Raw genomic sequence first — 20,996 nt, forward strand, 5'->3', positions numbered from 1 at the left:
TTAAAATGTTTGTATTTAATATGTGAGTACTCATTTATTCCAAATATTTTTTCACTAAAACCTAAAATAGGAGCATATTACACATGTCTAAGATCCTATAACATCAAGAGGGGCAGGAGTGGGAACTGGGATAGGTATGTAAAATGAGAAAAGATTGTTTTAAAAAATAAATTTAATAATTAAAAAAGATTCTGTAACATCAGTAAAAAAAACTGAGAAGACACTGAAACAGAACTAAATTTAGCTGCACCTGTTCCTGTGGGCCCTACATTAAGAGTCTATATGCACAGCCATGTTAATAAGGAGCCGACGTCAGATCAGTCTATATCAACCAATTTCTAGGTAATACCATTTGGAAAGCTAAAAGATTTTCAACTTTAGCCAAAATTCAATTAGATGTCTACTCATATTTAAAGCATCATGGGAATTCCTTTGCCTTAGAGTCCTTTTGGATCACAGTGGAAGCAAATAATCAACAAAGACTTTCTGAACTGTGTCCCCAAGTCTCAAGTGTCACATGTCCCTGAACACTCAAGGACTTCATCAGGCAGGTGGGGAACAATTTTTTTTTCTCTAACCAATAACTAGATGTTTTGTATTTTTAATTGCTATCCAATGGGTGTCTTCTAATGCAGCCTAACTGAAATGATAAATACTGGCCTTTCCTGTCAGGCTTTTATCCTTTCGGAGCAGTGAGTTCATTCTCTGTCTGTTTAGTATCCTTGTCTCTGCCCAGTGAATAGTATCCCTTGTTAGGAACGATGTCGATAAAGTGAACAAGGCGGTTGGCCATAGCGTAGAAAGCTGTGATGGTAGCTATGTCCCAGGCATCTTCTCTGCTGAAGCCATGCATTTCAAGCTTCTTGAAATGGTCATCTGTTATGTCATCAGCTTGGGAAACGGCAAGTGCAAACTCTATCATTGCTTTTTCTCGAGCAGAGAGGTCAGACTTTCTCCAGTTTATACAGACCTGCAATGAAACACACAATCAGAATCTTAGTCCAGTACAACACAGCTAATAAAATTCACAATGCAGTGGAATCAATGGGGAAAATCCCTCAAGGTTATTCTAGAATAAAGGGAGCAAAGTTAGGCCAGAACGAGAAATATCTTGGTTTATAACCTAATGGAATATAAACTGGAAATCTAGTTCAAAACCATGTCTACCAAGAAGTGTTTTTGCAGGACTAGAAAGACGCCTCCATAGCCTTCTCTTGCAGAGGAGCTAGATTCAGTTCACAACTATCTGTAACTCCAGTTTCAGAGAATCTGACACCCTCTTCTGACCTCTGAGACCAGGCATACACATATGGTACAAATACATGCAGGCAAAGCACGCACGCGCGCGCACACACACACACACACACACCAAATAAATATTCTTAAAAGTCTTTTTGTTTATTCTAGCTTCAAAACCCTCTTTATTTTCAGGCTGGAAAAATGGCTCAATAGTTAAGAGCATTTACTACTCTTTCCCAGGACCCAGGTTCAGTGTCCAGCACCCACATATATCCCGCGCTACTGTCTCGCCCGCAAGAACGACGCGGGACACTTAGGATCCTTCTGCAGAAAAGCTTTAATGCGTCTTGAGAGGGAGAGCATAAGCTTACATGGCAGAGACCCAGAATGAGGGGAACCCAGCCCTTATAAAGGAAACAGTCCTCGCTTCTGACGTGTCACTCTTGGATTGGTCCGCTGCCCATTATCCCAGATGATGCCTCGGAAGTAGGCAGGGACGCAGCAGTAGTAAGTTACCAAGCACGTGCGCTGGGATTAAAGGCGTGTGCTACAACACCTTGAACTCACAGAGATCTGCCTGTCTCTGCCTCCCAGGCATTGGGACCAGAGGCGTGTACTACCACACCTTGAGGTCACAGAGGTCAATCTGCCTCTGCCTCCCAGGCATCGGGACTAAAGGCGTGTACCACCACACCTTGAGGTCACAGAGGTCAATCTCTACCTTTGTCCCTTGAAGCAATGGAGAATGTGATTGCGGCCCTCCACACACATACTGGCTCACACTTGCAATAACCCCAGTTCCAGGGGATCCAATACCCTCTGCTAGCCTCCAAGGATACCTGCATGCGTATAGTGCACATAAACTCATGTAGGCTTGCACACATACCCATAACTTTAAAAAAGAAAAAGCCCCCCCCACACACACACCGGACACAGTGACAATCCATTCTATTCAAAGCTGAGACAAGAGGATTATTAATTCAGTTTAGTAAAAGTCTGGGAGAAAAAAAAAAACCAAGACAGTGTCTCTTGAAAAAAACCAAACAAATCCTCCCTTTTCCTCTAAACATTTGTAGCTTAAAAACTCTCAGAGTCAAAACCAGAAACCTTGTACCTGAAGAGCTTGCCTTCCAGATGAGAACAGTAGAGCTCACAGGCTGCCCCGCTGTCCCCAGTGATGCCCAATCAAGACACAATATTTGTGACATTAATGGTTTCTACTTATTCAACTATGGTGGCTCATGCTGAGGCAGGAGGCTCCCTGAGAGGCTACACTGTGAACTCCCAATGTAGGACAAAGGGGCCGATCTGGAAGTTACCTGCAGGCTAGTCACACAACCTCCACCCAGGCCAGGTCAGGAGAGAAGACCATAGGGCCAGAGAGACTGATGAATCTCCACTTGAGAATAATTCAGAGAAAATGTTTTAGTTCCCCAGCTCCAAAACCAAGGGATTTCATTGTCGAAATTAGAACTAGCGAAGCTTTGTGGCAAATCCTCATTGGCTGTCTCTATCCTCAGCCATTTTCTGAATAATTAGGATGACCTGTGAAGGCCAAAAGCCTGATTTGAGATGAACCAAGGGCAGAGTAAGGCACTTACTGGGGAAACAGGACCAACTTCACAATCAATCTTGGTGATAAGAGAGGACAGAGCCCATTCCAGAAAGATAAGCAGATTGGCCCAAAGCCTGGGGCCAGAGCTAAAATAAATAAATAAAAGAAAAGCTAATACTCTGACTTGGCCCCTGTTGTAATAATCAGTGAATGTACCGTTTGGCACTGGGAAATGAAAGCAGTGCAGCATAGCAGCAAAGAACAGCTTTGCAGTAAGACTCATCCTACAGTTGGATGCTCCATGCCGAGGGCAACCTCTGAACTGAGAGTGTAAAATAGTTAAAGAAACTCTCCCTTAGAGAAAAGAGAATATAGGCCAAGTAACCAGTACTTTTGGATAAAGCCTAGGGGTTCAGGTACTCCCTACCTCCACATAACATGTATACTGAACACAGCAGGAGGGACTAGTGGTGGGGACTCAGAGAGTGGGAAAACTTGAGGTGTATGCCCCACATCTTACAAGGACATGGGCTCTGCCCTTTCTCCAGACACAGAGAGGCCCGAACACTGTCACAGAAGAGGTAGGCACCGACCTGGTCAGAGAGTCCTGGGTTCTTTGAGTAGACCCTGTACATGGCGCTGTGGACAACAACGCTGTATAGGCACTTGTCACCCAGGCTGGTCACTACGATGATGAGTTCCTTGTCAGCTTTGCTGAGCCGACCTGAAGAGGAAAAGGAAAGGAGACCCGTCTAGAGAGCCCAGACAGCAGCTCAGAAAGAACCCATCTGGCCTATGTGTGTTTATCAACAACTCTGCCCGCACACTACTTGCCGACCCTCACCTACATAGTCATTCTCGTTTCTTGTTATCTTCTGTCACTTGACTCTTCCCAAAGTCACCTTGTTCTTCTGTTGCCTGTTTCTCCTCTTAAGAGTATTTGTGAAAGTGCTAGTAAGGCCCTACTGCTCAAGACAGCACCCATATGTCTCACAGAACATGGAGAGATGGTGCTGTTGTCTAGCTAAAGCTTTCGATACTACTATCCAGTATTCATAGTACCAGAAGGTACTCTGCATACTACCAGAGGAGAAAGGTGACAACAATGGTGAGCTATCTGCAGAATGCTCAGGTACAGTAGTGGCACCAAAGTTGTGGGAGTGACCAACAGCTATGATAGGATTTAAGGTCCATTCTGTGAGATGGAACCATGCCTGGCACTGCTCAGGGAGCCAAGGACCAGAGACCAGGTCGGGCATGGACCAAGAGGAAACCCACATACTATTGTTCTGCTAAAGGAATGTACAATAAAATGAGTCCTAATGGACAGTCTGCTGTGCCTGTAGATCAGTGTCTCAGGCAGCCATCGTCACAGAAGCTTCCTCTTGCAGTAGATGGGAACTAATAGAGAGACCCACAACTGGACAATATGCAGAGAGTGAGAGACTTTGAAATACTAGTCCTAAGTGGATATAGTCATCAAACCCCTTCCCTCAGGGCTCACGGAGCTACATGGAAAAGGAGACGACAGAAAGATAAGAGTCAGTAGGGATAGAGGGGACCCAGGAAACAGTGCCTTTTTAGACACAGCAGAACTGATAGGCGTATGAACTCACAGAGACCATGGCAGCATGCACAGGGTCTTACAGGTCTGCACCAGGTAAGGTAACAGTGCTGACAGGGGACGTGAACATGAGCCGTGTCCTTAACCCAGAAGCTATCTCCAATTGTCAATCACTTGCAAAGGAAAAAAACTGTTTTCCTCAATGAATTCCCACTGGATATATAAGCCACACTTAAAAAGCCCAGCAGGAGATGTCCATCACTAAATGAACTCCATTGTTTTCCTGGAGGTTTTTTTTTTTATCTCATAATACAGTGTTTGGGCTTTTTTTTTTTTTTAACCTTACTACTTTTGTTTGTATATTATGGCTCTGATTTTGTGTTTTTATGATATGTGTGTGTTTCTCTTGTTGTTTTTCTGTTCTTTTACTCCCATTCTGGTTTGTTTTGGTTTTTAATTTGTCTGTTCGTTTTCTAAAGAGAGAGAAAGTGTGAAGTTGGATGAGTAGGAAAGTTGGAAGGATCTGGAAGGAGATGAGGAAAGGGAAACTATGATAAGAATATATTGTATGAAAAAAATTCATTTTCCAAAAAAAAAAAAGAGTATATGTGAAAGCCCATGCATTTCTCTGACTTTTAAAACTACTCTGACCCCAAAGGAGTACAGACATACGGCAGCTACCTCAGATGTGTTGAAGGAATTCCTAAGTTGCAGAGCTAGCAGTTTTAAGACCAGAGACAGCTTACTAAGCTAAGCAAACCTGCTCCCATGTGAAGCCTGTAGAAGCGGAAGTGACTTCATGACTGGCCCAGTTCTGGGGACTTTATAAGTGCTACCCCTTCTCTCCTCACACCAGCGCTGTGTGTTTAACAGTTCACTAGGAAGGAAAGCAGGGCTGCGAGACATTTCAATACTCTGCAGAAGTCTGCTTGGATTATTTTGAGCAAAATTCATTATTGGAATACTCATCAGTCTTCTCCCAGTGGGAGAAAGATGTGCTGCCAACACTATGGAGGCAAATCCTACACAGCACTGGGAAGGGAAGCTGGCAACTGTAATAGGTCACAGGAGGAACAGTCCCTTGTTATTGAAAGCAGATGAGGAGGATTTTGGAGGAAAGAGCTGGTTCACAAGGGCACGAATAAGTGAAGAGACATCCTGGGGCATAGCAGAGTGAGTAGTTAAAGTGAAGAAAAATCATGAGACCTTGTATTGTGAGAATGGAATGTAGCCTCTGCTGACTCAAACAGAACATAAGGAGGGGCTGTAGATGAAGCGGCAAAGGTAGGCTAGCAATAAGCTGTGAAGAACTACTGTGACAGACTGGCTATTTCCCAACATGCTACTCACTGGCTACTTGCCAGGCACTGTGCTGCATGTGTTTAATCATAGCAATAGGAAGACAGAGGCATGGGGAGCTCCGTAAGATCGGCCTGCTCTACATAGTGACCAAGACTCCTGGTGAGACCCTGTCTTAACAAACAAACAAAACCAATCCATATCTTTTGCTCCCTTTTTTCTTTAGTAATTAGGATCTTCTAGTGCAGCTGAGCACATGGTCATGCGCCTTCCTTTGTAGCTAAATGTGATGGACAAAATCCAGCCTATGAGATCTAAGTGGAAGTAATGTGTGCAACTCCTATGTCCTGACCTTATGGGAAAGGGACAAGTGACCACCATTGCTACTTCTTTTTGTTAGTAACATTCATGAGCCAGCATAAGACTGTAGGCAAGGGCAGTTTCTAAAATTAAGTAAACAGTATATTGCTGGGCAGTGGTGGTACACATCTTTAATCCCAGCACTCAGGAGGCAGAGGCAGGTGGATCTCTGTGAGTTCAAGGCCAGCCTGGTCTACAGTGTGAGTTCCTGTGTAGCCAGGTTTACACAGAAAAACTCTGTCTTGAACCACTCCCCCTACAAAAAGAGAGAGAGAAGAAAGAAAACACTATTATCAACCCTTAGTAGCTCATATAGAAACTATTAGATAAGAGAGAAGGGGGAAAATCTTATTAAAACTACTGTATATTTTCACTCTGGGTAGTGCAACCCAAACTGAATCCTAAGAAATAAGGCTTTGATTTCATGACTTTATTCAGGGGCTAAAAAGAACCACAGATGACTTTTATGTCCTAAATAAGAAAGATTATTATTCCGGGATAGCTAGGAATGTTACACAGAGAAACCCTGTCTTGAAAAAACAAGAAAAAAAAGAAATATTATTATTACTTAATTTAAGTACTATAACTATAGTCATAAAGCTGCATTCAGACATTAGCTTCAAAGTCTAGAGCTGCCACTGGATGTGGTGCTATATGATTGTAAACCCAGCATTTGGCAAACTGAGGTGGCTGGAATGCTGTGGATTCAGGACCAGCCTAGGCTACATAATGAGTCCTGGTCCAGCTAAGACTATATAATCAGGCACATATATCCATTCTCATTCTCTCTCTCTCATCCCTCCCTCCTTCCCCTGCCACCACTACTAATAAAACAAGAATCCAGAGATATCACAGAAGTTGAGCTGCTTCCTGATGTAGTAACCTAGGACTCTAGAAATGCTAGAGGCAGGAGCCCAGCATATGGGCTTTATCTAAGAAGGTGTTAGTATGTCTTTTCATTTACCTGTTTCTTTATTATAGATGGCATTGTAGTAAGCAAAGAAAGCTCTAAATTCCAAAGGCCGGTAAGACAACACTTTAAATACATTTGGTAAAAATCCTGTCTGCAGGAAAGGAAAAAGACAGAGTCACACAAAATGAAAACTAGGATCAGAATAAGTAACGAGGTACGCCTGTGTTAAATACAATCTTGGGAAGGCCTCTCCTATGCATCCCTTCACCTTTCAGCATATAACTGTTACTTCTAAAGTGCATACGATAATTTTGGTAATTAACATCCTGAAATAGAGATTGGAACACCTAGATCAAATGATACACCCTATCATTTAGGTCTAGTAAATTCCCAGCTACTAAAAACTACTACCAGAGCTCACCACACAGATGCTACAGAGCTGCCAGACTCTTGCCATGTATATACTGCTATTCCTGTTTCCATAGAATGTTAAAGCGCTGAATCTACCTTGGATATTATAGTCAAAAGTCTTAAAGAAAAAAATCAGATTGTGGAATTATTATTGATTTATAAAGAAGATATCACATGGATATATAGAGATACATTATTTTGATTCAACTTTATTAAAATATGCTTTCACAAAATTGTTAAAGAATTAGTTAAACAATACAGTTGATTTGATACTGTGGATTTTACAATGTTACTCTACAAATGGAAAAACAAATTATTTAAAGTGGAATAAAAATTAAACTACAATCAAAGAGCAATTCATGGATGTACAAAGAGCTATATGGATAAACATATACACATACAAGATTGCTGCAATGAATACAGCATCTTAATACAACTGGCCTCATAAAAGGCACCACTGAAAATGATGTGCTGGGCAACAGTGGCACACGCCTTTAAACCCAGCACTGGGAAGCAGAGGCGTGCAGATCTCTGTGAGTTCGAGGCCATTCCAGTCTACAGAGTGAGTTCCAGGACAGCCAGGACTGTTTCACACAGAGAAACATTGTCTCTAAAACAAACAACAAAAAAGAATGTTTTTGACCTAGAAACATATTCAAGATAACAATTTCATTATAGAAATTTACATGGATATTTTTACAAAGAAAATAGGGGAGTAGAAAAGATCAACATATTAATAATGGCTAACTTTGTGTAATAGAATCAGATTGTTGTTTCACTTTTCTGCTTGATTTTAGAGAAAAAAGCAAGATACCTATCCCTTAAGCAGTTAGCATATATCCTCACTGAGATATATTGGTTATATCTGGACTACACTATAGTGCTATACAGAACTACAGAGTGCACCTCAGTCACAGTGAGCAGAGGACTAAGGGACATAGGAAAGACGCAGAGGCCAAGAGGAAGAACATATGGTCTAAGGTACCTGGACCCAGGAAGGGTCCACCCACGGGGTGAGCTTAAGCAGACTGTGGCAAGCGGTACTGGCAATCACAGAGGCCTATACAGGTCTCCCCACAGGAACTGACCCCTGCAGCAAGGTGCTCCTCACCTTTCTTTCCATCTCCTCCATGAGCTCTACGATGTCAAAAGGCAGGTCCTTCTTATAGGGAATAGGGTAACGACCAATGGGTTTGGAATTTTCTTTCTCATCTTCAAAAGGGTAAGAATTCAGGGTCATCACAGGCAACTTTTCCCCAACTTTACTTGTCAAAAGGTGAAGAAGAGACTAAAAGAAAATAAAGACAAGTTCAGATGAGCTACTAAAGGAATTTCCTTCCCAGCCAGCCACTCTGTATCTGGTCCTAAAGGAGAGAGAACACACAGTTCCAGCTCCTGTGTCACTTCCCACTGCTTAGAAGTCACTGCCTTGAGGACTGTAACAAGGATTCTGGGCCCAACATGCAACAGTGCTCAATTAATCAGGATTGTTTGATGGGTAGAGGGAATATGGTCTCATGGAATTGATACTTGCAAGCCCACTTCAGGGCTTGGACAGGGGATAAAGTTTCTATTTAGCATCTACAAGGTCCTGGGTTAGCATTTTACAAGGTACTAGGTGGGAGATAAGAGAAAATCAAAAAAGGAAAGTCCATGTGAGGGACCATCCAAAGCAGTAAGGAAATGGAAGTGTTTTAAGTGGTTGCCAGGATAACTCTCAGAACAGTACTCACTACCAACCAAGCATCAGGATTTCACATGCACTTTTTAGCATTCTTAAAAATCTTTTATCTTACCAATATAAAGATTAATGATCAGAATGGGTACAGTGATCACACAGAGATAACTGTTTGCATCTGTATTCAAATCCAGAACTGTCAGATTCTAGAGTCTATATTCTTCTCACTATATAGTCCTGTCCTTAAAAAACTTATTCAGCAGGGGCTGGAGAGATGACTGAGTGCTTAAGAGCACTGGCTGCTCTTAACCCAGGTTTGATTCCTGCCACCCGTAAGGTGGTTTACAATCATCTGTAACTCCAGTTCCAGGAGATCTGACACCCTCTTCTGGCCTCCATGGACATTATTCACATGTAGTGCACAAACATACATTCAGACAAAACACCTAGACACATAAAACAAAAATCTTTTATTGGTGATCTTTTGTTGGTGTTTTAACAAATAAAGCTTACCTCAAGTTCTAAGTGCAGAGCTAAGCCACTAGAGGCCAGGCAGTGGTGGTGCACACCTTTAATCCTAGGACTTGGGAGACAGAGGCAGACGGATCTCTGTGGGTTCAAGGCCACCCTGGGCCACTGAACCTGTCTAAAAGAGAAACAGAGCTCACACAAAGGTGATCCTAGCATTTGGGATTTTATACCTGTAATCCCAGCACTAGGGAAGTGGAGACAGGAGTGATATAGCTGGGTGGAGAGAGAAATATAAGGTAGAAGGAAACAGGAGCTCAGTGCAGTCTGAGGCAGCAGTCTGAGGAGCAGTCTGAGGACAGGATCACCCCTTTGATCTTAGCACTGGTAGAGGTAAGAACTCTAGTGGCTGGCCACTCTGCTTCTTTGAGTTTTTATTATTAAGAATTTATGGAGGAGGGGAGGAGCAGAAAAAAAAAAAAGAATTTATGGACACTCACCTTCCTGGACCTGGAGGGAGGGGGGAGAAACTTGAACTTCCCACAGGGCAGGAAACCCTGACTGCTCTTAGGGATGGAGAGGGAGGAGGAGAGGGAGTGGGGGGAGTGGGAGGGTGTTGGGGGAGGGGCGGAAATGGAAACTTTTATAATTTAATAAAATTACTTTCAAAAAAAGAATTTATGCTAAATCAAGATTAAAAAATAAGTTAAAAAATTTAAAGATAACCAACAAAAGGCAACAATAAAAAACAACAGAATGTTAGTAACAGCAAAGAGGAAGGCAAACAAAAATTCGAATGTACAGCTCATTCATTTCTTTTACCAAAGGAAGTTCTATGAAAGTCACAGAAAGTCATGATGATACTTTTTTTAGAAAGCTCTGTTCAGGCAAGCAGAAGCTGCGAAAATGTAGTATAGGGCTGTCTGAATCAGGCTGCCTGGGTCAGACTCTGTCCCTGCTGTCTACCCACTGTGTCCAAATCAGGCATCTTTGAATTCAAGGCCAGCCTAGTCTACAAAGAGAGTTCCTAGACAGCCAGAGCTATGCAGACAAACTCAGTCACAAAACAAAACAAATGATTAGGAGGTGTGACTTTGTTGGAAATCCCTGGGGTGAGCATTAAGGTTTCAAAAGCCCATGCCAAGCCCAGTCTCACTCTCTGCCTACAGATCATGATGCAGCTCTCAGCCATCGCTCCAGCACCATGTGTGCCACTGTGCTCTCTGCCATGATGAAACTGCACTAAACCTCAGAAGCTGTAAACACGCCTCCCATCACATGCCTTCTCAGAGCTGCCTTGGTCATGGTATAGTGCCTCTTCACAGCAGCAGAACAGCAACCAAGACCCCACCTTTACCTTCTTGTGATGGCTACATTAATGTGTCAGTGTGACTGAAGGAAGTGATCTCAGGTGACTTCTGTTTTAGTTACTTTTCTGTTGCTGTGCTGAAATACTAGGACCACGGTGACTTAGAGGAGCAAGAACTTACTTGGGTTTATGGCTCCAGAGGGTTAGACTCCATGATGGTGAAGCAGAGGCAGGCATGGCAGCTGGAGCAGAGCTGAGAGCTCATATCTTGACTCTTGTACCGCAAACAGGAAGAACAAACTAGTTGTAGGTGGGGCTTTTTTTATCTCAAAGCCTATCCTTGGTGATATACCTTCTCCAATAGGGCCGCACTGGCTAAGCTTCCATACACAGCACCACCAACTGGGGACCACGTGTTCAAATGCCTGAGACTCTGGGGACATTTCATTCAAACCACTATAGCTGTTAACATCTGTCAGTGTCTTAGAAGAGACTATCTGAACAGGTAGGCAGAGTAAGGGCGATACACCTCTATTCTTGTTGGAGGAATCCTATTTGACAAAGACCCAACAGAAAAAAGGCTACAGAAGGACAAATTCAAGCTTTCTTTTTCTTCCTTCCTTCCTTCTTTCTAAAATTTTTTCGGGTTTTTTTTTTTTTTTTTTTTTTTTTTTTTTTTTTTGGAGATAGGGTTTCTCTGTGTTAATAGTCTTGGCTGTCCTGGAACTTGCTTCGTAGACCATATTGGCCTCAAACTCTCAGCGATCCACCCACCTCCATGCCTGGCTCAAGCTCTCTTCTTATACTGGAACATCTCCTGCCCTGAGGCATTGAAGCTGCTATTTCTCACTGCCCCCATCTTAGGTTCTCAGCTTTTAGCCTTGAACTAAATTCACCTCTGGTTCTCCAGTAAGTTTACAAACCATAGACAGTGGGAATTCTATACTCATATGAGCAAGCCTCAGATGTCATACCTATCCTGAAAAGGATCCTGGGCCCATCATGAAATGATGCCATAGTCAACTATAGTCTTCTGTCAGTTCTACTTCTGTGGAGAAGCTCTTCATGGGCCCCAGCTTCCGTCGCTGCCTACTGCTGACATGCACATTTCTATCATCACCTGTACCTACTGAAAATGGAGTCCTGGGCTGTGAGGGCTTGTAGATGTCAGTCAGCTCTGCTACCCAGTAGCCAGGATGGGGTAAACAGCCACAGGCCCCAAAGCTCTATCGTTATAACTCATACACCTGGGAGGTTTCGCTGGGCAGTCAGAAGCTGAGGCGGTTGGCAGTGATGTCAGGGTTAAAAGTCCTGAGGTATATATAGCAAGTCGACTAGAGTCAGGACAGGCCAGGAGCACACAAAGGAAAAGAGGGACTGTGAGGAAGAGAAGACAGCGTAGAGGGAAGAAGAAAGGTTCAGGGAGGGAGAGATGCAGACAGGAGAACCAGGAGCAGCTGGGTCTTTTCTTGGTGGAGTCCCTGGATCCTGCTGCAGAGGTCTCTTGAAGGCTTTGAATGACTTAATCAGCTTCCATTTTCATATGAAATCAGCACTGGGTTTAATAACACCTGAAAAGGGCTCATGCAGTTACAAGAATCAGACTTAAAAACCAAAAACCTGTTCTTTCAACTATGGAGACTTCTAAGATGCAATAAAATGCACTCAGGAGTAAAGCATTCCTATCACATAGTCTTCATATAAAGTCAAAAACCCTTATATGGGTGCTGGCAGTGCACACCTTTAATCCCAGCACTTGGGAGGGATGTGTGTGCATGCCCATGGAGGTCAGAAGAGCATGCTGGAGTTACAGGCAGTTGTGAGCCACTAGACATAGGTGCTAGGATCTAAACCCTGGTCCTCTGCAAAAGCAGTACATATTCTTAACTGCTGAGCCATCTTTGCAGTCCTACACTAGTTTATTTATCAGGGCTAGGATGTGGGAATACCATAGCGCACACGTGGAGGACAGAGGACAACTATTCTTCCACAACATGGGGCCTGGTGATGGAATTGTCATCAGGCTTGACAGCAAGCACCATCTTCACCTAGGCCATCAATCAAGTCTTCTTGCCCACTTTTTCTTTATATATATATGATATTTATTGAGCTCTACACTTTTCTCTGCTCCCTTCCCTGCCTCTCTCCTCCCCTTCAACCCTCTCCCAATGTCCCCATGCTCCCAATTTACTCAGGAGATCTTGTCTTTTTCTACTTCCCATGTAGATTAGATCTATGTAAGTGTCTCTTAGTGTCTGTATTGTTGTCTAAGGTCTCTGGGATTGTGGTTTGTAGGCTGGCTTTCTTTGCTTTATGTTTAGAAACCACCTATGAGTGAGTACATGTGATAATTGTCTTTCTGTGTCTGAGTTACCTCACTCAAAATAATGTTTTCTAGCTCCATCCATTTACCTGCAAAATTCAAGCTGTCGTTTTTTTTTTGTTGTTTGTTTTTTTTTTACTGTGTAGTACTCCATTGTGTAAATGTATGTTCTTCTTATCATTCTTCGATCGAAGGGCATTTAGGTTGTTTCCAGGTTCTGGCTATGACAAACTTGCCCACTTTCAAATTGGGAAAATTGTCTTTTTATTGAAATGTAAACTTTAAGAAGCAGTTTGAAATGTAAACTTTAAGATAATTTAATATTATTGTTTTGATTTTGTTTTCTGTTTCTTTTTTTTTTTCCAAGATAGGATTTCTCCTTGTGTAGCCCTGGCTGTCCTGAAACTTGCTCTGTAGACCAGGCTGGCCTCAAACACACAGAGATCCGCCTGCCTCTGCCTCCCCAGTGCTAGGATTAAAGGCATGCACCAACAATGCCTGGCTGATTTAACATTTTTATTAATATGCATTATGTATGTGAAATAATGGGTTTCATCATGACATTTTTATTTCATGACATCATATTTTCTCCTATTCCGCATGCTTTCTGTGTTAACTGTGACAAAGCCAACTTTTTCCCCTTGAGTGACTGTGGTTGTGATGATTTCCTATCTGGGAATCTACTGTCAGATTATCTACCCTCAGATTATTATTATGTCTATTAAGAGTTTTTAATTTAGTTCTGACATTAAGGTCTTTGATCTACTGAGAGTTTTTGTATGTCTTTTGAAACCAGGGGTCAGTTTCATTCATTTGCATCTGTCAGGTGTCCTAACATTTGCTAGAATATATCATTTTTTTCTCTACTGAATTGTTTTGGCATCTTTGTTAAAAATCAGCTGGACTTCAGGTCAGGTGTGGTTGTACACATCATTAACCTAGCACCCAGGAGGATCTCAGAGTTTGAAGCCACCTGATCGACATAGTAAGTTTCAGGCAATACAGGGCTACACAGCAAGACCTTATCTCAAACAAAAAACAAACAAACAAACAAACAAGTCAATCCTAAGCATGAGGCATAAGGGCTTCTTTAGTTTTCTTGATACATGGTCTATGTAGCCCAGGCTGATTTCAAACTCACAATCCTCCTGCCTCAATTTCTGAATGTTATGATTATACATGATACTGGCTTTCTCAGATTCTCCATTTCTCTCTCTCTCTCTCTCTCTGTTGTTCTTTGAAACAGGGTTTCTCTGTGTAGCCCTTGCTGTCCTGGGACTCACTCTGTAGACCAGGCTGGCCTAGAACCTGCTTCTGCCTACCGAGTACTGGAATTAAAGGCTGAGCCACCACCTCCACCACCGGGCTACATTTCTTTCTTGCAAATTGGTCTGCTCATGCAGCGGCTCTGGATGCTGTCTCTGTCTCTCTTTGCCTTTCATTATGGCAGAGGTACCATTACTACTAGCTCTGGGACCACCAGGTAGGAGCTGCACTTACTTTAACTCTGAGAAGGAGCATGCAGCACATAAACCCTTTTATCTGAGTAATAGCTAAATCTGCCACGCAGCACACTGTGTGGCCTGGAAATATCTCTGTGTATGGCAGTGGGAATCCGTCATGCTCTCCTGCCTGCCAATTCCTGGCAGACCAGACCTGATTCTGTTGCCTGCCCCGGCAGGGCCATGGCATGGTCTCAGCTACTTTCCTCCTGACCCCCAGTGGCCACAAAAGCATCCAGACCTGAAGTGGGTGGCAGGCATCGACCCCAAATGTTTCAGACCATGTGATGGTGTGGGAAGTTCTGTATATGTGTTGCTTTTTTTAGTTAATGAATCAAGAAGCTGCTTTAGCCTGTGATAGATCAGAATTGAGTCAGGCGGGAAAACTAAACTTAATGCTGGGAGAAAGTAGGCAGAGTTAGTGAGAAACCATGCAGCCACCCGCAGGAGACAGACATGCCAGAACCTTGCCGGTAAGCCACAGCAACATAGCAATGCACAGATTGATAGAAATGGGTTAATTGAAGATGTAAGAGCTAGCTAGAAATATGCTTAAGCTATTGGTCAAACAGTACTGCAAATAATATAGTTTCTGAGTGACTGAGTGAGCTGCCGGGAACAAACGAACAGCCTCCCCCAACATGCTCCAATAATCCATGTCTTGTCACTCTGCTGCGCTCCCTGGTCTTCATTAGCCAGGTCCTCTGAAGCACGACTCCTCCACCTTCACTGGTGTTCTTCATGGTTGAATTGCTATTCTGGGTTCTTTCAATTTTCTCATTAATTTGAAAAGTAATTTCTCAGTTTCTGCAGTGAAACCAGTGAGGATTTTGATGTTTTATAGGTTCCTCAGCTTTGAACTCCTAAGTCTGCCACTGCCTCTTAAGCGCTAGATCAAACCATTAGATGTCAATGCCTTTCAGCCATCTAGAAAACAGATTCTCCAGTTTACACTAGCATTTACAGGTTTAAGGGGTAAAAAGTTCACTTTAGCTTCACTCAGTGTTTGAGAGGATGCAGTCCATCGACCTCATGGAAGGGAAACCCTGGCAGCTGGTGGCTCCATGGCAGCCACAATGCGCCCCGTGGGCTCTGCATCTTGGCTGGAACAGCTCAGCTGGCAGCTTGTTCTGTTTCATTTGCTCTTCCACATTTCATTCCCTTTGATGCTGCTTTCCCTGGAGTCATTTCCAAACTCACTTATGGTTCATTTCTTTCCTTTCTTTCTAGACAAGGCCTCATATAGCCCAGGCTCACTTCGAAATCACTATGTTGGTATGTTTCTTCAAGTGTACAAAGATGCAATTGGTTTCCTTATATTGTTCTTGCATCTTGCCCCCTCATTGAACTTGTTATGCTTTATTTTATGAAATACTTAGGATTTTCTATATGCTAGATCTTGTCACCTACATAATACATGTATCTTTGCATCTACTGATAATTTTTATTACCTTTTCTTACAAAATTGCCCTTGGCAGAATTTCTATTCTAATGTTAAACAGAACACCAAGAACAGACTTCCTTGGAATTTGTCAAATGGCATACATGTATCCACTGAGTTGTGTACTAATTCTTCATGTTTGGTATTTTTCATCAAGGAAATCATATAGGCCTAGCTTTCATTGCTGTTACTGATAATCCTGTGAGGCTTTACACTATTATTTATAACTGTGCTGCCTCTGTTCCAAAGTCACCTGCACCAAGTGCTCTGATAAAATAGATCTAGACATTTAAAACGTTTTCCTTTGCTATTATGACAATAAGCTTAGTATACCAAAAGTCCACGCAAATATATGAGCCTGTGGGTCATTTCATGTGTGATTGAGAGTCTTGCTACTTGTTGTTATCCTCTTTGAAGCTCAGCTTTTTCCTAACAAAAGGACACAAATGGGTGGCATGTGTCACACATGCTTCTGTTATAAAATGAGAATATAAACTAGAAAGATACATCCTTGTTTTAGAAATGCAAATGGCAAGCCTGTGGTGGTGTCCCATGCCTTGAATCCCAGGACACATGAGGCAGAGGCAGATGGATCTCTGAGTTTGAAGCCAGCCCGGTCAAAGGAAGAAACAAATGCAAATGGCAAATCCGTTAGAAACCAGAAAAATAATGTAATTGGGGTATTTAATATTAGTTCTATATTGTAGTACATGAGGACCCAACTTTAATGCCACTTCAAAGAGAATCTATTAATAGCTGATAACATAAGTTCAGATTTGGGGGATGAAAATGGAGAAGCCATATGATATTTTATGGAATTGCAAACACATTTAATGTTTCTCTAAGCCTTATATTTGAGAAGTTATGTTTTTTGTGATTAAAAAATCAGTGTAGCAATCTTGTGGAATAATCCTGTACACTGTGAAGATATATTATTCTCATTGTTAATAAGAGCTGATTGGCCAATAGCTAGGCAGAATTTTCAGGGCAGAGAGAATTCTGGAAAGAAGGGTGGAGTCAAGAGGAGTGACCAGCCAGATGGAAAGGAAGCAGGACACACAAGAGAAGTAAAAGTCAGGAGTATTGCCTAGATTAATACAAATGGATTAATTTAAGTTGTAAGAGCTAGTAATAAGCCTGAGCTATGTAGGCCAAGCATTTATAATAAGAAGCTTCTGTGTGGTTACTTGGGAGCAACTGCTGGGACACAGAAAATTCCACCTACACAGCAACTAATCTCTTTTGTGATGTGATAATTGTGGGCAATTACAGATTAAACCTTGTACTTGAAATAAAGATATTAATAATAATAATACCTTTATGAGCTTTTTAGGCTGTTGTTGTGGACTTCATTTTTAATTTTTAGAAACCAGTAAACTAAAAACATTAAAGATCCATTTTAAAAGTTACCTCTTGTAGGACACATATCTTGCCCTACCCACTTCCTCCCTGTACTAGGAAAGGAAACTCAGAGGATCCCTTTATCAGGTTACTACTGACAATAAAATGTTAAGCATCTTCCCATGGAGTCAATGAATTCTCCAAAGACAGAGACCAGGGTTCAGCTTGTCTGCCTTACTCAAATAACCTGCTCAGAACAAATCTTCACACAGTTATTATGTCTCAAACCCAGGACAAACAGCTGGGTCTATTTAACATATCAAAGCTGGACCTGGCTGCCAGGTTCTCCCAGCATCCCTCAGTCCCTATCTGTTTCAGGGTATGAGGCATACCCTGCCCTCTACCCTGAACTGTCCAGCCGAGGAGCTTGGCTGCCCTTCCCCAAAAGCTCTTCCCTGTATAACCCAGACATTTCGGTTACCAGTCCCTTTGGACCTTTGGCCTTCTGGCAACAGCACCTGGTTCCCCGCTCCCTTCCCCCATCCCCTTCCCTTTCCCCTCTGCCTACACGGTCCAGCTCAGTCAGGTCCTGTCCGCTCTGGAGTCTCCCAGATGTCCCTGCCTCTGAGTATGTTCGCCCACACATCTATAGTAAACTTTCTCCTCCACCACACCTAGGAGCTGTCAAGTCCTTTGTTTTCAACGTCTTTTTTTTCATTCAATAGTATCTGAGAGGAGAGAGACATGTGGGGGTGGGGAAGGGAAAGCCTGATCTCATTAAGGCAGGATAGAGAGGAAATAAAGGGGTGTCAGAGAGGAAAGCCTCTTATCTATCCACTTGGTTATATCCTTTCTCCAGATGACATCCAAGAATCGTGAGCATAACTGACCTGACCACCTATAAAATAAACTCTACTGTTTGAGAGTCATTCACAAGTGAAATTGTTAACAATGGCTAATGGGCTGAAGGGATGGCTTTGTGGTAAAAAGTGCTACAGTCCTTAAGGACCTGAGTTTGATTCCCAGAACTCACTCTGGTCAGTTTACAATCTCCTGTAACTCAAGCTCCAAGGGATCCAGATGCCCCATTCTGGCCTCCACGGGTACTTGCACCCACATATGTGTTCAGACATAAACATACACATTAAAAATTTAAAAAGCTATGAAAAGATTGCTAATGGACAATTATTTAAGTCAAACCTCTTGTGACCTATGTATAAGTAAATGTAGTTTAATGTTTATCCCCAATACTTCTCCAGCCACAATCTATAGTCTATATCTTTAAAAGTATCTTCTGTGAAGACAGAAAAAGGAACATGCCAGCACATACTTTTTCTAACATCTAAACTTAAGTAAGATAGAAATTAGGTGGCTTCAACCCCAAATCGATTATACTATTCTCATTCACAGTCTCACTTGACTCTTTCCAAGTCCTTTCTTTCTGCTTAATAAAATAAACTTACTTTATATCACTCTGACTTGTCCTGAAATTCTTTTCTGTGGTACTCTAATAGATATGGGTGAGGCCCCTAGGGGATCAGAGGGGGGACGCTGTGGTTCCTTTGACTTCAGATATTATAAGTAAGCAAAGGAAAAGCAATCACAAGTTCCATCATTCCAGCTTTGGCTTTGGCCACCGCACCGGATTGATAAAATGAGTTCTACCCATGGAATTAATGTGGTAGGAGAGAAATGGCCCCCGCAAGGAGTCCTCCAACATCCACGAGTGTGCATCCTCCACCCCATACAAATCAATGTAAAAAAACAAACCAAAAAGTTTTAAGAGAGAGAGAGAGAGGAGAAAGAGAGAGAAAGAGAGAGAGGAGAGGGAGAAAGAGAGAGAGGAGAGAGGAGAGAGGGAGAGAGGGAGAGAGGGAGAGAGAGAGAGAGAGAGAGAGAGAGAGAGAGAGAGAGAGAGAAAGAGACCAACCTTTCTGGATGTAATACTCAGCAGGCTGAGCAGAAATGAAGGTCTGTGGTACTCGAACACCAAAATGGCCCCCACTAGAAATTCTCAATACAAAATTAGCCAAGTCCACTCAGACAATTCAGGGGAAAGTCACACGTGCCAGATGGAGAACGAGACACCTACGTGGCCTGCACTATCTTCTAGTGTCCCCGATGGCCACAGCTATTTACGCCACCATTTAAAGGGACTGTCACCACACCCGACTTTAGGCCGTCCCTCGCGCCGCTGTTTTGAGTCAGGTGGCTTCAATCCGGGCTCCCCCGGCACTTGGGAGAGCTAACACTCACCGGCTGCCGCAGGACCCCGAGGAGTCGAAGCACAGACATGGCGGTGCACACTTCGCAGGTTTCCCAGCTCGAGGCCTTCTGCGCATGTCCGGTGGGCGGGACTTGCAAGGGCCCGCCTTTTCCGGCCTTGAGCTTTGGGTCTCAGATGACTTATCCTCCGTGGCTTTTCCAATTCATCCAGTCCGGTGGGCGGGACTTGCAAGGGCCCGCCTTTTCCGGCCTTGAGCTTTGGGTCTCAGATGACTTATCCTCCGTGGCTTTTCCAATTCATCCAGAAGTATGATGGACTCTACGCTACGTTTTCCCCACCCCCATAAAAGTTCACCCCATATGGCTCCTGTGCTAGATTTTGTACTGTTATTTCTTTGGGAGACTTCAATCTACCTGGGGTAGGTGCTGAGGGTCAGTCTTGGGAACATTGTTCACTCTCCCTCTGTGCCTTTAAGAGGCCTGAAGTCATTGAATACCCTAAAAGGCACAGCGTTGAGCCATTTTGAGCTTGGTTACTTAGGTTGCAGAATACCTATGGGGTCCAAGCCTTTTGGCGAACTAGGTTGTAGAGGAAGAAAGAAGCACAATTTACCACTGCCCAGGGACTGTCCACCCCAGTAAGAGAGACTAAGCAACTGATAACAGTCTAGAGGTCTTGATCAGGTTCATTTTCTCTGCCAGTTAAAGAATTAGAAGGCAGGCGAAATCTGGAAACTCAACAGTTGGTAGCAGAAACATCGCAAAGACGGAAGACAGAATCGGCAGTTGCGGAAAGGTGTTTATTAGGGGTAAGGAAACTCATACATGCGAACAGACACATAGAGAAAGACCCTCTGTGAACCAGAGGGGGAGGGACTCCGAGAGTCTAAAAATCCAGTCTCTCCCGGAGGACTGGAGGTTTCAAAGTCTCGGAAGGGTCTTCTTCCCCTGATTTAGGATTGGTCAGTTTGAAGAAAGTTTGGAAGGTTGATTGGTCCAGAACTGTTTTATGGCACGTCCTGAGCAGGCCTTGAGCTTGTTGAACCAGGGAGCTGCTGGTGGGAGACGAAAGAGTGGGGGTCCCTGCGAGTTCTGTTGCCAGCAAGAAAGATCCGCATGAGCCTTAGCCTGTGTCAGTTCAAACTTCTGGAATCTGACCCTGAGCAGTTAATTTTATATTTTATTTACATATTTAAACAGTAAAACTTTTAAAAAAGGTTTACTCCTGACAATGATCACGACAACCCTGAAGGTATGACCACACTGAAACTCCCCTGCAAAGTATACGGCTTTGGCAAAGCACCTATGGCCTCTTCTACAAGAGTGGGTTCTGCTGACTGAGAAACAGTGCTCAGGATAAGGGGGTT

At 43.1% G+C, this 20,996-nt stretch overlaps 1 protein-coding gene across 2 annotated transcripts; it reads right to left on the reverse strand.

The window, feature by feature from the left end:
- Nucleotides 1-154: 154 nt before the first annotated feature.
- LOC125391251 (uncharacterized) lies at nucleotides 155-19,738 on the reverse strand. Of its 2 annotated transcripts, XM_085677201.1 has the most exons (6): nucleotides 19,660-19,738; nucleotides 10,978-11,070; nucleotides 8,453-8,629; nucleotides 6,982-7,081; nucleotides 3,388-3,518; nucleotides 155-970 (listed from the first exon to the last, which is right to left on the reverse strand). In XM_085677201.1, exons 3-6 carry the CDS (start codon nucleotides 8,579-8,581, stop codon nucleotides 677-679), a joined length of 654 nt encoding a protein of 217 aa, XP_085533327.1. In that variant the 5' UTR covers nucleotides 8,582-8,629; nucleotides 10,978-11,070; nucleotides 19,660-19,738; the 3' UTR covers nucleotides 155-676. The 2 variants fall into 2 exon arrangements, with proteins under 2 accessions (XP_085533327.1, XP_048276546.1); XM_048420589.3 differs by lacking the exon at nucleotides 10,978-11,070 and having other exon boundaries at nucleotides 19,660-19,727.
- Nucleotides 19,739-20,996: the final 1,258 nt, after the last annotated feature.

Source organism: Myodes glareolus, chromosome 16 (genome assembly GCF_982192425.1).
Source record: "Myodes glareolus chromosome 16, mMyoGla1.1, whole genome shotgun sequence".
In the NCBI taxonomy this organism is placed as follows: Eukaryota; Metazoa; Chordata; class Mammalia; order Rodentia; family Cricetidae; genus Myodes; species Myodes glareolus.